The 15,377-nt window shown below is 43.4% G+C and overlaps 1 protein-coding gene across 1 annotated transcript in view; it reads right to left on the bottom strand.

The window, feature by feature from the left end:
• Positions 1 to 15,377, bottom strand: part of TENM2 (teneurin transmembrane protein 2) — a 526,850-nt gene that overhangs the window by 182,936 nt on the left and 328,537 nt on the right. The window contains exon 7 of the mRNA XM_033180356.1: positions 2,056 to 2,251. Coding sequence (XP_033036247.1) covers positions 2,056 to 2,251 — 196 coding nt within the window. The remainder of the gene's footprint in view (positions 1 to 2,055; positions 2,252 to 15,377) is intronic.

Consider the following 15,377-nt stretch of genomic DNA (forward strand, 5'->3'; position numbering starts at 1 on the left):
AGCTGAGCCAGCTGCTGTGCAGGGTGTGTGCTGTCACGTATGTGTCAAGCCTCTTGAGTTTAAACACAAAGCGACACAAAGGAAGTCATTTCTCATCATGTTCTTAAACTAAAGATTTAAAAAAATCTCAACATCTCAAGCTGGTTCCAAATTTGTTTCTAGTTTTTTCCTTTTGTGAGCTAGTCTCTACCCTATTACTTTTCTTCCCCATTGGTACCTAACCTAAATCTGGGTATTTTCCCTTTGTGGAATGCTTCTCCACTGACTTTCATTATACAAAGTTTATGACATGACTTTAGAGTAGGGGTTGGCAAACTTTGTCCGTAAAGGGACAGAGAGTAACGATTTAGGCTTTGTGGGCCATATGGTCTCTGCTGCAATGACTCAACTCTGCCGTGACAGTGGGAAAGCTGCCATAGACAATATGTAAACAGATGTATGGGGCTGTGCTCCAATAAAACTTTATTCAAAAAAACAGGCAGTGGGCCAGATTCAGCCCATGGGCTACAGTGGAGCCAACTCCTGCTTTGGAGCATTTGGCCAGCCTTGATAGGGTCAGCCTTTGCTTAGCAGAGGGAATAAGGATTGGTGAGAATCCCATGGTCAGTACCAAAACTCGATGTGATTTCACACCATTCTGAAGTGTGGCCACTGATGAATAATTGCCACCTGAATTTTAGGATGGATTACATAGCTCTTTGAAGAATCAGGGAGCCCCTCAGGAAAATCCATGGGGCCAATAGAAAAGTTCTTAAAATGTAATCAACAGAAAAACAGCGATACTAGATGTATTCCTAAAGAAAAAAAAATCGGATGTCACTTAGTGACCACCAACTCATGCCACACACGTTTTGTTTGTCATGATACTCACATCACCCTCTACTTCTGGATGTGATCATTACCTTTTCACAGATGATGAAACTGAGGCTCAGAGAGATAAGTGAATTGCCCAGTTAACATGTGGGGAAGCAAATCTTGGATGTAATGCTGGAGCTACCAAGTCTTTCTTCAAGAAGCCACCCTGTGTGGGCTTCCCCAGTGAATCTTGAGATCTACAGCTAAAAGTTGTTGGGACACATGGTGTTGTACAAAGGCAGTGGACAAGACCTAGAAGCCCATGCCATTTCCACTGTTTCCACAGCCTGGGTCATTGAGAGATTCAACTTTCTGAATCTCAATTTATTCTTCTGTGAAATGGGTCTAATAATCTCCCCTGATTCACAGAGGTTCTACCCAGGATCAATTATTATTGTCAGGAGGAAGATTAAAAATCCCAATAACGTAACTTTAATGAAAATATCTGCAGCTTCTTTGCTTGTTAACATACTTAGGGTTTGTTGTAGAAAAACTTTATGAAACCTTCCTCAAGTGAATGACCGTTTTAGAGCTTTGTATTGCATGTATAAGGACATTTTGGTTGAAACTTTCGCTTTTCCCTTGGCAGCTAGTAGAAGGCAGGGCTACCCTATGCCAAAATGATAAGTACTTAATTAAAACACTTTGAGATTTACCTACTTAAGAATGAAAACATGATTTTTAAATGTCTATATAATTTATCTGATTTAAAGTTTTTTAAAAATCACTTTTTATTAATATTTTGAGGTTCCCTTAAGTTTTAAGAAAAATTCCAAGCTGGTGTGAATTGCCAGTAGTTTCTCTACTATATGCTTAGAGATTTATATATTTATTTTATTTAATGCCCACAATGGCCCTATGAGGTGGGCATTCATGTTAGTTCTATTTTACTATGAGGAAACTGAGGCTTATCAAAGTCAAGTGATTTGCTTAGGTTGTGTGGTCAGGACTCAACCCAGGCAGTCTGACCTAAATTCTTAACTTCAATTTCATCCTTGGTGGCTCTTTCATGGTTTAAGCAGCATTTCCATTTAATCAGAGCTAGTTTCAGGTGTGTGACACTGTAAAGCCTAAACAAAGGATCTTTGTTGGTTGTCATCTGTACTAGAAACTACCTTAGAAGATGTGTTTTCTGCAGAGAAGCCCAGAACATTTCCATCTTCCCTTCATGGTGTACCATCTCAGAGATCCCACACCTACCTAGGACAACAGTGTTGAAGGAAACCATCTCTTTGTCTTTTCCATCATTGTAGAAGGCCAGATGCCACAGGCCCACATCCAGGTACTGCACAAACACGGCTTCGTTCTGAACCAAGGTCTGTATGCTCCGACGTTCCCTGGGAGACTCAACCACACTCCATTTTTCCTTCCCATCCAGACGTTCCATGAAGTCATACTGGGAAAAGAAGAGAGAGTACCATGTATGAGAGACAAGGTGCAGGTGTGGTCCCATACATGGCACCTTCCCCTCCTACCCATTTGTTAATGGAGAAAGACCTTTTTTGTAGCACATTTTGCTATGAACTTATTCAGGAAAACAAGAGCCGCAAAACATGTAACAATAACAGTCATTATTTATTATGCTTCATAATGATCGCTACTATTAATACTTTCATTACTCTGAGTCACAATCTCTTATCTGCTGTCCTGAAATCCAAAGAGCTTTAACCCAAAGTTTTTCTTTTGTTTGTTTGTATGTGTGTGTCGTGTATGTGTGTGTGTGCGCGTGTGTGTGTGGTGGAGGGAGTGGTACACGCTGTTGCTCCAGTCCCCCTCTGTATTATATAATGCAGAGGATATGCAAAGTATAACTTTTCCATAATCCTCCAAATTATGAATTCCAAAATGTAATTGGTTCCCTGAGAGTTTCAGATAAAGAATTATGAACCCATGTTACCAGCTACCATTTTATTGATCATTTACTAGGAGAAATGGCACAGCAGAATGGCCATGATGAGGGCTATGGAGCCTGAGAGAATCCTGAATGAGGTGCTTACTAGCTTCTCCTGTCTGTGCCTCAGTTTCCCCATTGGCAAAACTGAAAATAAGAGTATCTATGTTACGGGGTTGTTGTGAGGATTCAGATAATATTTAGAACAGTACCTGGCACCCAGCAAACACAAAATACATGTTAGCCATCATGATCATTATCATCATTTTATTCAGTTCTTGAAGAAACCCTGATTTGGTACCTATCTTGATATTATTTACATCCATATTTTACAGATAAGAAAGCTGAGGCTCAGAGAAGTCAAGCAACTTTTCCAAAGTCACACAGCTCCTAAGTGGCCAAGCAAGAATTTAGACAAAGATTGGCTTGGTGTTTATGTTCATGCCCTTATAGTGCCTGGCCTTGGATAAACCAGCAATTAAAGTTTAACTTTGCTTCAGTGGAAACCAGGTTCAGAATTGGAAGTGATTAATGAGAGACAGAGTGGTCAACTAAGGCTACCAGGATAAAGGGATGGGGAGGTCAAATGGGACCCAAGAGAGGCCTGTTCTAAATAATAGGTGAAATGCTGTAGCAGGCAAGTGGGAGCCATTGAAGTCTCTTGAGCAGTGACTGATGTGATGAAAGGGATGTTTTGAAGAATTAGTGTGTAGGAAGGATATGAGATATTCTAAAGGGTGAAAAACTGAAAGCAGGAGGACCAATTAGGAAGTGATTGCAGAAACCCAGGGGTGAGGTAAAATAGGGTTTGATTAGGACAGTGAATGAGAAGAGGGGGACAACTTTGGAGGAACATTTCTAAGGAAGAGGTGACAGGGCTTGACCGTGGGCTGGACAGAGAGGATGAAGGAGAAGGCAAAGAGGACACCAATGTTTCTTACTTGTTGACAAGAAAATCGATAAAACCCCAGTAGAACTGGACTAATCTTGTGAGCTCTTGCAAAATCACTGCATAGAAAAGTCACTTGCATGCTGACTTCCAGAGAACATTCAAAGTGTAGGTTTTAGCCAATGAAAACCACCACTGTAGGATTAAGCAATCTCTCCACTTTCCCTTCCATAAAAAGGTTTTTATGGGTTACAGACATCAACTATAACCCCTTTTACGAACTTCATAGAATGAAACTCCAGGAATCTCCTAATGTGCATTTCCCGTCGTCAGAATCGCCAGTTTTTCCACCTGAAATGTGATCACTGAAAACAAAAGACTCTATAATCTTAAACACAAAGGCTTTGCCATCAGACACACCTGGGTTTGAATTCTGACTCTCTCACTTACTATTCTTTGATGTTGGGCACATCTACTTTTACCTTCTTCTTGGTTTTCATACCAGGGAATTAATCACACCTAACATTCAGGGAGGTTATAAGGATGACATGAGATAATGCTTAGGGCAGGGCCAGGAAGATAATAACCATTTTATTAAGTACCTAGGGACTATGAGTCACCTACTTGCAAATCATAATGATCATGATGAGCAGCGCATGGTTCTAGTTTCACACGTGGGGCACTGGCGATGGCCACTGCTTAGAAGTTGAAATTTTCTCCATTTCTCAAGATATGAGTGTGTTTAGCTTCTCTCTACCCCATATCCCATTGGTCCCAGCTGTCTTTGTGGGATAAAATAAATGATTTAAAGTGATACGACAAACCGATGCTGCTTTTGGAGACCTTTCTAACCAAAGCATTTGTTCCTTAGCAACCTCGAAAATGTCCAACTGCAAAGACCCATGTCTACAAATTGCTGTCAGCCAGAGGAATGGCTGTAACTTCCTTGGTGCCGAGGTGAGAAGGATCTACTTCATTTCGGGTCCAAGTAATCACCCCCATGAGGAAGAGTTTGGCTGAAGGTGATTACTTGTGTGGGGCCATTGCTCATTACTAATTTGAGCATTAGTCATCTCTTGCCAAACCGCCTGACCAGCCAAGGGACATGGAAATGGCTTAGGACTAGTGGCAGTGCTCACTGTCCAGCCCAGTAAATTACTCTAAGAAAAAGCATTTTTCAGGGGAAAGAGAAGACATCTGTTTTGGCTGGCTCCTCAGAGTCCCCCCCACAGAAACACAGAGGGCAGTTTTCATTTAAGGAAGAATTGGCTAGCCAGGGGCTCTTGGAGAAGATATTGACTCTGATATGATATGGTGTTTGATGTGTCTCAATCCTGTGGCCCTTTATTGTGCTTTATTATCTTCAAAGCACTTCTTACCCCCTAAAATGATATAATTTATTTTTATGTGTGTTGTCTTTCTACTCAGAAGAACATAAACTCCAGGAAGATAGGGGTTTCATCTGCAGGGTAGAGTGGTGAAGAGTGAGGACTTCAGAACTACTGCCCTTCTTCCTTCTCAGGACAGGCCAAATGACCCTCAAGATCATTTTCTTTCTTTCTCTCTTTCTCTCTCTCTTTCTTTCTTTCTTTCTTTTTTTTTTTGAGACGGAGTCTCGCTCTGTGACCCAGGCTGGAGTGCAGTGGCCGGATCTCAGCTCACTACAAGCTCTGCCTCCCCGGTTTACGCCATTCTCCTGCCTCAGCCTCCCGCGTAGCTGGGACTACAGGCGCCCACCACCTTGGTCGGCTAGTTTTTTTGTATATTTTAGTAGAGACGGGGTTTCACCGTGTTAGCCAGGATGGTCTCAATCTCCTGACCTCGTGATTCGCCCGTCTCGGCCTCCCAAAGTGCTGGGATTACAGGCTTGAGCCACCGCGCCCAGCTCACTCTTTTCTTTTCTTTTCTTTCTTTCTTTCTTTCTTTCTTTCTTTCTTTCTTTCTTTCTTTCTTTCTTTCTCTCTTTCTCTCTCTCTTTCTTTCTTTCTCTCTTTCTTTCTTGTTTTCCCTCCCTCCCTCCTTCCTTCCTTCCTTCCCTCCTTCCTTCTTTCCTTTTTTGTTTTTTGGAGTCTCGCCTTGTTGCCCAGGCTGGAATGCAATGGCTTGATCTTGGCTCACTGCAACCTCCACCTCTTGGGTTCAAGCAATTTTCCTGTCTCAGACTCCTGAGTAGCTGGGATTACAGGCACCTGCTACCACACCCGGGTAATGTGTTGTATCTTTAGTAGAGACGGGATTTCACTATGTTGGCCAGGCTGGTCTCGAACTCCTGACTTTGCGATCTGCCTGCCTTGGCCTCCTAAAGTGCTGGAACTATAGGCATGAGCCACCGTGCCTGGTCAAGATAATTTCTTACAGGACAACAGGACAGGATCACCCAGGAAAAGATGGCAGCATCTTCTGTTGGTAAAATTCCACTCTATTATGTGTAGGGTGTTTGTTTATCACAATTTCCCAGGAGTTTCCCAGTTTATACCTCTTGTTCCTCCTTTCTATCTCAAAGTGCTCTAGAGTGTACATAGAGTCACTATACATAGATTAACATGTGTCAAGCAGCATCACACAGCATCATTCACTGCTGCTATAACTTGGGCAAGGGCTGGAGGCTAGAAATGCAGGGAGGATAAACTGAGCCAGCCATGGAGACTGCCTTCCAGGATAGGGAGCCTGGGAGCAAGTGAGAAGCTGGTTTGCAAGGAAGCCATCTGGTGTAGGGGAGCCTCTGCTCTCTAGGATTCCTAGGCTGCAGCCTGGCCAGCTTGCTTGGCAGACTGACTGCCACTAGAAGGAGGGCATTTTCCAAAAGCTCAGGCCCTGGCCAGAGTTTCCTTTTCATCCCTCAACACTGGGAATTGATAACTCAGGCTTAGTACTGGGGACATCTGGCTCCTCTGTTCTAGGACCTCACTGTGATCAATCTGGAACATGGGGATGCTTCGGGGACCAAACTGTGCCTTGTTGACTAAAGAGGTTACTCTGTAGCACATCGTACCCATTAGGTCTGCAGAAACTCTGGAAGGGGTTTAGGAGGCACATGACCAAATCCCAATAGAAGGATGTGTCTGTGCATGGGCTGGCTGCGGGAGGAAGTTTGTCTCCCAAAGCCGCTTGTGTCTCTTGCAGCCACCCAGAGGGTGATAGCACAATAACCCAAAGTAAACACCACCTCTCCCCGCCCAGTTCTCTCCTTTTCCCTGGCCTCTGAAAAATAACTCACTTTGGCATGCAATGTGAGGGCTGTGCCTTTGAGTCATCAGTCATACCCCAAAGTGGCATGAAAATGCAACTTTTACGAGAGCTCGAGAGGCAAAGAAATAAACCACAGCAAATATTTGACTGATCCAATTATAAATCTCCCCACTTCTTGGCAGAGACCGAGGAGGAATGGTAATTAAGATAACTTAGTGGGTTTCCAGAGGAGCGGGAGGAGAGCAGCAGAGCCTGGACCGTGGAGCGGGGGCTGTTACTTTCCCAGAAGGGAAGGCGGCCACAGGCAGGGAGCGGGCAGCCCAGAGATTCTTCTAGAAACCACACTGATACACACGTGCCAGAGAGGGCAAGGTTAAAGACAGACTCATTGCCCTTCGGAGGATGTTATTACTGGGTCCAGGACCCCCCAAAAAGGGGGGATGACTTCATTGCTATTTGGAACGTTTTCTTGCTGAGGGTCAACGAGAACGGGAAAAGCAATAAATGCTGACATTTCCCGGGGAAGCCTGCCACTCCCCTCGCTCTGCACTGGCAGCTTCGCCGGCCTCCTGACTACATCTGATGTTGATTCTACCTCAGATGGCAGGGCACGCTCAGCAGTTGGTGGGATGCAGGGGAGCGGCACGTGTGAGCTAGGGCTGCTTGAAGCCACATGACCACAGGGTCTCTGGTCTCATCCAGCGACGGCGGGAATGACTTAGCTGCGGTGGGTCGCTCACTCATGGGGGCCTGTTCATCTCTTTCTGCCTCCAGCCAGGCCTGTGGCAAAGTGCGCCTGGCTGATTCCTCATTAAAGCTCAGCACAATTTCTTTGCTCTCCGTCAAAGGGGCTGAGTGCTCAGGGAAGGGGGAGGAATGACAGCGTGCTCCAGTGGGGGCTGGCTTCCCTGAGTGTGGCCTTGCCTGTCTTTTTTAGGACTCCCTGCTCAGTTCCTACTTACAGTATCTGAGTCACTTAACTAAATGCAACAGGCCCAGCTGCAGGCACCACTGCTCGGGCCACTATGAGAACCAGCCCCTGAGCTTCCGGACAGGAAACAGCATCTGCATTTCCAGACTGTAGCAGCTCATTCTGCCAGGCTCCACAGGCAAGAATCAAGCAGATGGAAGCTAGAGAGGAACCAAACAGGGTTCCCTAAAATCAGCAGCTGGGGAGAATTTATCTTACAAGGGCAGAATTCTTGATTCTTTCATTTCATGTCCTCTTGCAGCAGCAGCAAAAGTAATAATAAAAAATAAGAGCCTATTTTTGCCTGAGCACTTGCTACATGCCAGGCATAATAGCAAATGCTGATGTGTGTTATTGCATTCCATCCTCCCCAAAACCCTAGTCTCATCTCGGAAGAGAACAGTGGTTTCTAGAGAAGTTAACGAATGGATCCAGTGCCATTGAGCTTGGTTGGTGGCCAAGCAAGGATTTGAAGTTGGATTTGCATGAATTTTAACAATTATGGGGGACAGATCCATCTTTTCCAAGAACCTAGTTGTAGCTGCCAGCATATCTGGTGGCTGGCCTGGTTTGTAAGTCCCCTCACGATACCACTGAGCGGATGAGAAGGAGGAAGGAAGAGCTTAGCAGTGCTAGGGTCAGACCTGGGCAGAGCAGGCTGGCCTGAGGACAGCGAGACATCCCACTGGGGCAGAGAAAAAAGGGTGCCTGGAAAGGTCTGGATGGCTTTGCTGGGTGTTGGCTGTACTTGGTCCATAAGTGGCTTTGGGAGCTGGCCCCTTCCCAATTCCCTAAACACCATTCTACCTGTATGTTTTCCAGTCACACTGCTCTTCTCTCTGTTCCTAGAAGATGCCAAGCTCATCCCAGCCTCAGGGCCTTTGCACCAGCCATTCCCTCTGCCTGGCCTATTCTTTCTCCTGATTTCTTCTCATTAATCCTGCCGTTGCCTAAATATCATGACCTGAGAAAGGGCTTCCCTGACTACCCCTTCTGAAATACCTCTATCAAAATGTAAATCAAAACCACAATGAGTTACCATCTCGCACAAGTCAAAATGGCTATCATTAAAAAGTCAAAAAACAACATGCTGGCATGGCTTGAAGAAAAGCAAACACTTACACACTGTTGATGGGAATGTGAATTAATTCAGCCACTGTGGAAAACAGTTTGGAAATTTCTCAAGTAAATTAAAATAGAACTACCATTCAACCCAGTAATCCTATTACTGGGTATCCAAAAGAAAACAAATTGTTCCACCAAAAAGACACATGCACTCATATGTTCATTGCAGCACTATTCACAATAGTAAAGATGGAATCCACCTAGGTGCCTACCAATGGTAGATAAAGAAAAGTGGTACATATACACCATGGAATACTATGCAGTCATAAAGAATGAAATCATATTTTTTTCAGCAACATGGATGTAGTTGGAGGCCATGATTCTAAGCAAATAAATATAGGAACAAAAGACCAAACATGACATATTCTCACCTATAAGTGGGAGCTAAGCATTGGGTACTCACGGAAATAAAGATGGAACAATAGACACTGGGGACTACTAGAGAGGTCAGAGAGGGAGGGGGCAAGGGCTGAAAAACTATTAAGATTTTCACTGTTGGGTAACCATTGAGTGCTATGCTCACTACCTGAGTGATGGGATCATTTGCATCCCAAACCTTAGCATCATGCAACATATCCAGGTAACAAACTTGCTTATGTACCTCTGAGTCTAAAAAGAAAGTTGAAATTATTTTTTTAAAAAACCTCTATTACTTCTTCTTGTTTCCACCCTCAGCAAAAACTCATGATTCTTTGAAAAAAAACTTGCTACTAATTTATAATTAATCTTCCTCCTTTTGGATATGAACTTCCTCCAACACTTAAGAGTGGGAGACTTGTCGCTGGAGTTCCAAGATAGCCAAATAGGAACAGCTCCAGTCTACAGCTCCCAGTGTGAGCATCACGGAAGATGGATGATTTCTGCATTTCCAACTGAGGTACCAGGTTCATCTCACTAGGGCTTGTTGGACAGTGGGTGCAGCCCACAGAGTGTGAATTGAAGTAGGGCGAGGCATTGCCTCACCTAGGAAGCTCAAGAGGTCAGGGAATTCCCTTTCTTAGCCAAGGGAAGCCATGACAGATGGTACCTGGAAAATTGGGACACTCCCACCCTAATACTGTGCTTTTCCAATGGTCTTAGCAAATGGCACACCAGGAGATTATATCCTGAGCCTGGTTCAGAGGGTCCCACGCCCACAGAGCCTCACTCACTGCGAGCACAGCAGTCTGAGATCAAACAGGAAGGCAGCAGTGAGGCTGGGGGAGGGGCATACACCATTGCTGAGGCTTGAGTAGGTAAACAAATCTGCTGGGAAGCTCGAACTGGGTGGAGCCCACCGCAGCTCAAGGAGGCCTGCCTGCCTCTGTAGACTCCACCTCTGGGGGCAGGGCATAGCTGAACAAAAGGCAGCAGAAACTTCTGCAGGCTTAAACATCCTTGTCTGACAGCTTTGAAGAGAGTAGTGGTTCTCCCAGCATGGAGTTTGAGATCTGGGAAAGGACAGACTGCCTCCTCAAGTGGGTCCCTGACCCCTGAGTAGCCCAACTGGGAGACACCTCCCAGTAGGGGCCGACTGACACCTCATATAGCCAGGTGCCCCTCTGAGATGAAGCTTCCAGAGGAAAGATCAGGCAGCAACATTTGCCATTCTGCAATATTTGCTGTTCTGCAGCCTCCGCTGGTGACACCCAGGCAAACAGGGTCTGGAGTGGACCTCCAGCAAACTCCAACAGACCTGCAGCAGAGGGTCCTGCCTGTTAGAAGGAAAACTAACAAACGGAAAGGACATCCACACCAAAACCCCATCTGTATGTCACCATCATCAAAGACCAAAGGTAGAGAAAACCACAAAGATGAGGAGAAACCAGAGCAGAAAAGCTGAAAATTCTAAAAATCAGAGTGCCTCTTCTCCTCCAAAGGAATGCAGCTCCTCGCCAGCAATGGAACAAAGCTGGACAGAGAATGACTTTGATGAGCTGAGAGAAGAAGGCTTCAGATGATTGGTAATAACGAACTTCTCTGAGCTAAAGGAGGATGTTTGAACCCATCGCAAAGAGGCTAAAAACCTTGAAAAAAGATTAGACAAATGGCTAACTAGAATAAACAGTATAGAAAAGACCTTAAATGACTTGATGGAGCTGAAAACCATTGGGCGAGAACCACATGACACATGCACAAACTTCAGTAGCCGATTCAATCAAGTGGAAGGAAGGGTATCAGTGATTGAAGATCAAATGCATGAAAAGAAGTGAGAAGAGAAGTTTAGAGAAAAAACAGTAAAAAGAAATGAACAAACCCTCCAATAAATATGGGACTACGTGAAAAGACCAAATCTATGTCTGATTGGTGTACCTGAAAGTGACAGGGAGAATGGAGCCAAGTTGCAAAACACTCTTCAGGATATTATCCAGGAGAACTTCTCCAACCTAGCAAGGCAGGCCAACATTCAAATTCAGGAAATACAGAGAACACCACAAAGATACTCCTCCAGAAGAGCAACTCCAAAATACATAATTGTCAGATTCACTAAAGTTGAAATGAAGGAAAAAATATTAAGGGCAGCCAGAGAGAAAGGTTGGGTTACCCACAAAGGGAAGCCCATCAGACTAACAGCAGATTTCTCAGCAGAAACTCTACAAACCAGAAGAGAGTGGGGACCAATATTCAACACTCTTAAAGAAAAGAATTTTCAGCCCCAAATTTCATATCCAGCCAAACTGAGCTTCATAAGTGAAGGAGAAATAAAATCCTTTACAGACAAGCAAATGCTTAGAGATTTTGTCACCACCAAATCTCAAGATTTGGTGCCTTACAAGAGCTCCTGAAGGAAGCACTAAACATGGAAAGGAACAACTGTACCAACCACTGCAAAAACATGCCAAATTATAAAGACCATGAATGCTAGGAAGAAACTGCAACAACTAATATGCAAAATAACCAGCTAACATCATAATGACAGGATCAAATTCACACATAACAATATTAACCTTAAATGTAAATGGGCTAAATGCTCCAATTAAAAGACACAGACTGGCAAATTGGATAAAGAGTCAAGACCCATCAGTCTGCTGTATTCAGGAGACCCATCTCATGTGCAGAGACACACATAGGCTCAAAATAAAGGGATGGAGGAAGATCTACCAAGCAAATGGAAAACAAAAAAAAGCAGGTGTTGCAATCCTGGTCTCTGATAAAACAGACTTTAAACCACCAAAGATCAAAAGAGACAAAGAAGGCCATTACATAATGGTAAAGGGATCAATTTAACAAGAAGAGCTAACTATCCTAAATATATATGCACCCAATACAGGAGCACCCAGATTCATAAAGCAAGTCCTTAGAGACCTACAAAGAGACTTAGACTCCTACACAATAATAATGGGAGACTTTAACACCCCACTGTCAACATTAGACAGATCAACAAGACAGAATGGTAAGAAGGATATCCAGGAATTGAACTCAGCTCTGCACCAAGCAGACCTAATAGACATCTACAGAACTCTCCATCCCACATCAACAGAATATACATTCTTCTCAGCACCACATCGCACTTATTCCAAAATTGACCACATCGTTGGAAGGAAAGCACTCCTCAGCAAATGTAAAAGAACAGAAATTATAACAAACTGTCTCTCAGACCACAGTGCAATCAAACTAGAACTCAGGATTAAGAAACTCACTCAAAACTGCTCAACTACATGGAAACCGAACAACCTGCTCCTGAATGACTACTGGGTACATAACAAAATGAAGGCAGAAATAAAGATGTTCTTTGAAACCAATGAGAACAAAGACACAACATACCAGAATCTCTGAGACACATTTTTTTTTTTTTTTTGAGACGGAGTCTCGCTCTGTCCCCCGGGCTGGAGTGCAGTGGCCAGATCTCAGCTCACTGCAAGCTCCGCCTCCCGGGTTTATGCCATTCTCCTGCCTCAGCCTCCTGAGTAGCTGGGACTACAGGCGCCCGCCACCTCGCCCGGCTAGATTTTTGTATTTTTTAGTAGAGACGGGGTTTCACCGTGTTAGCCAGGATGGTCTCGATCTCCTGACCTCGTGATCCACCCATCTCGGCCTCCCAAAGTGCTGGGATTACAGGCTTGAGCCACCGCGCCCAGCCTCTGAGACACATTTAAAGCAGTGTGTAGCGGGAAATGTATAGCACTACATGCCCAGAAGAGAAAGCAGGAAAGATCTAAAATTGACACCCTAACATCACAATTAAAAGAACTAGAGAAGCAAGAGCAAACACATTCAAAAGCTAGCAGAAGGCAAGAAATAACTAATCTCAGAACAGAACTGAAGGAGATAGAGACACAAAAAAACCTTCAAAAAATCAATGAATCAAGGAGCTGGTTTTTGGAAAAGGTTAACAAAATTGGTAGACCCCTAGCAAGACTAATAAAGAAGAAAAGAGAGAAGAATCAGATGCAATAAAAAATGATAAAGGGGATATCACCACCGATCCCACAGATATACAAACTACCATCAGAGAATACTATAAACACCTCTATGCAAATAAACTAGAAAATCTAGAAGAAATGGATAAATTCCTGGACACATACACCCTCCCAAGACTGAACCAGGAAGAAGTTGAATCCCTGAATAGACCAATAACAGGCTCTGAAATTGAGGCAATAATTAATAGCCTACCCACAAAAGAAGTCCAGGACCAGACGGATTCACAGCCGAATTTTACCAGAGGTACAAAGAGCTACTAGTACCATTCCTTCTGAAACTCTTCCAATCAATGGAAAAAGAGGGAATCCTCCCTAACTCATCTTGTGAGGCCAGCATCATCCTGATACCAAAGCCTGGCAGAGACACAACAACAAAAAAAGAGAATTTTAGACCAATATCCCTGATGAACATCGATGCAAAAATCCTCAATAAAATACTGGCAAACTGAATCCAGCAGCACATCAAAAAGCTTATACACCACGATCAAGTTGGCTTCATCCCTGGGATGCAAGGCTGGTTCAACGTACACAAATCAGTAAATGTAATCCATCATATAAACAGAACCAAAGACAAAAACCACATGATTATCTCAATAGATGCAGAAAAGGCCTTTGAAAAAATTCAACAGCCCCTCATGCTAAAAACTCTCAATGAACTAGGTATTGATGTGACGTATCTCAAAATAATAAGAGCTATTTATGACAAACCCACAGCCAATATCATACCGAATGGGCAAACACTGGAAGCATTCCCTTTGAAAACTGGCACAAGACAGGGATGCCCTCTCTCACCACTCCTATTCAACATAGTGTTGGAAGTTCTGGCTAGGGCAATCAGCCAAGAGAAAGAAATCAAGGGTATTCAGTTAGGAAAAGAAGAAGTCAAATTGTCCCTGTTTGCAGATGACATGATTGTATATTTAGAAAACCCCATTGTCTCAGCCCAAAATCTCCTTAAGCTGATAAGCAACTTCAGAAGTCTCAGGATACAAAATTAATGTGCAAAAATCACGAGCATTCCTATACACCAATAACAGACAAACAGAAAGCCAAATCATGAGTGAACTTCCATTCACAATTGCTTCGAAGGGAATAAAATACCTAGGAATCCAACTTACAAGGGATGTGAAGGACCTCTTCAAGGAGAACTACAAACCACTGCTCAACGAAATAAAAGAGGACACAAACAAATTGAAGAACATTCCATGCTCATGGATAGGAAGAATCAATATTGTGAAAATGGCCATACTGCCCCAGGTAATTTATAGATTCAATGTCATCCCCATCAAGCTACCAATGAGTTTCTTCACAGAACTGGAAAAAACTACTTTAAAGTTAACATGGAACCAAAAAAGAGCCCACATTGCCAAGACAATCCTAAGCCAAAAGAACAAAGCTGGAGGCATTATGCTACCTGACTTCAAACTATACTACAAGACTACAGTAACCCAAACAGCATGATACTGGTACCAAAACAGAGATACAGATCAATGGAACAGAACAGAGCCCTCAGAAATAATACCATATATCTACAACCATCTGATCTTTGACAAACCTGACAAAAACAAGAACTGGGGAAAGGATTCCCTATTTAATAAATGGTGCTGAGAAAACTGGCTAGCTGTATGTAGAAAGCTAAAACTGGATCCCTTCCTTACACCTTATACAAAAATTAATTCAAGATGAAGTAAAGATTTAAGTGTTAGACCTAAAACCATAAAAACCCTAGAAGAAAACCTAGGCAATGCCATTCAGGCCATAGGCATAGGCATAGGCAAGGACTTCATGTCTAAAACACCAAAAGCAATGGCAACAAAAGCCAAAATTGACAAATGGGATTTAATTAAACTAAAGAGCTTCTGCACAGCAAAAGAAACTACCATCAGAGTAAACAGGCAACCTACAGAATGTGAAAAGAATTTTACAGTCTACCCATCTGACAAAGGGCTAATATCCAGAATCTACAAAGAAGTTAAACAAATTTATAAGAAAAAAATCAAACAACCCCATCAAAAAGTGGGCAAAGGATATGAACAAACACTTCTCAAAAGAAGACAT

This window comes from Trachypithecus francoisi, unplaced genomic scaffold (assembly GCF_009764315.1).
Source record: "Trachypithecus francoisi isolate TF-2019V2 unplaced genomic scaffold, Tfra_2.0 Lachesis_group2, whole genome shotgun sequence".
In the NCBI taxonomy this organism is placed as follows: domain Eukaryota; kingdom Metazoa; phylum Chordata; class Mammalia; order Primates; family Cercopithecidae; genus Trachypithecus; species Trachypithecus francoisi.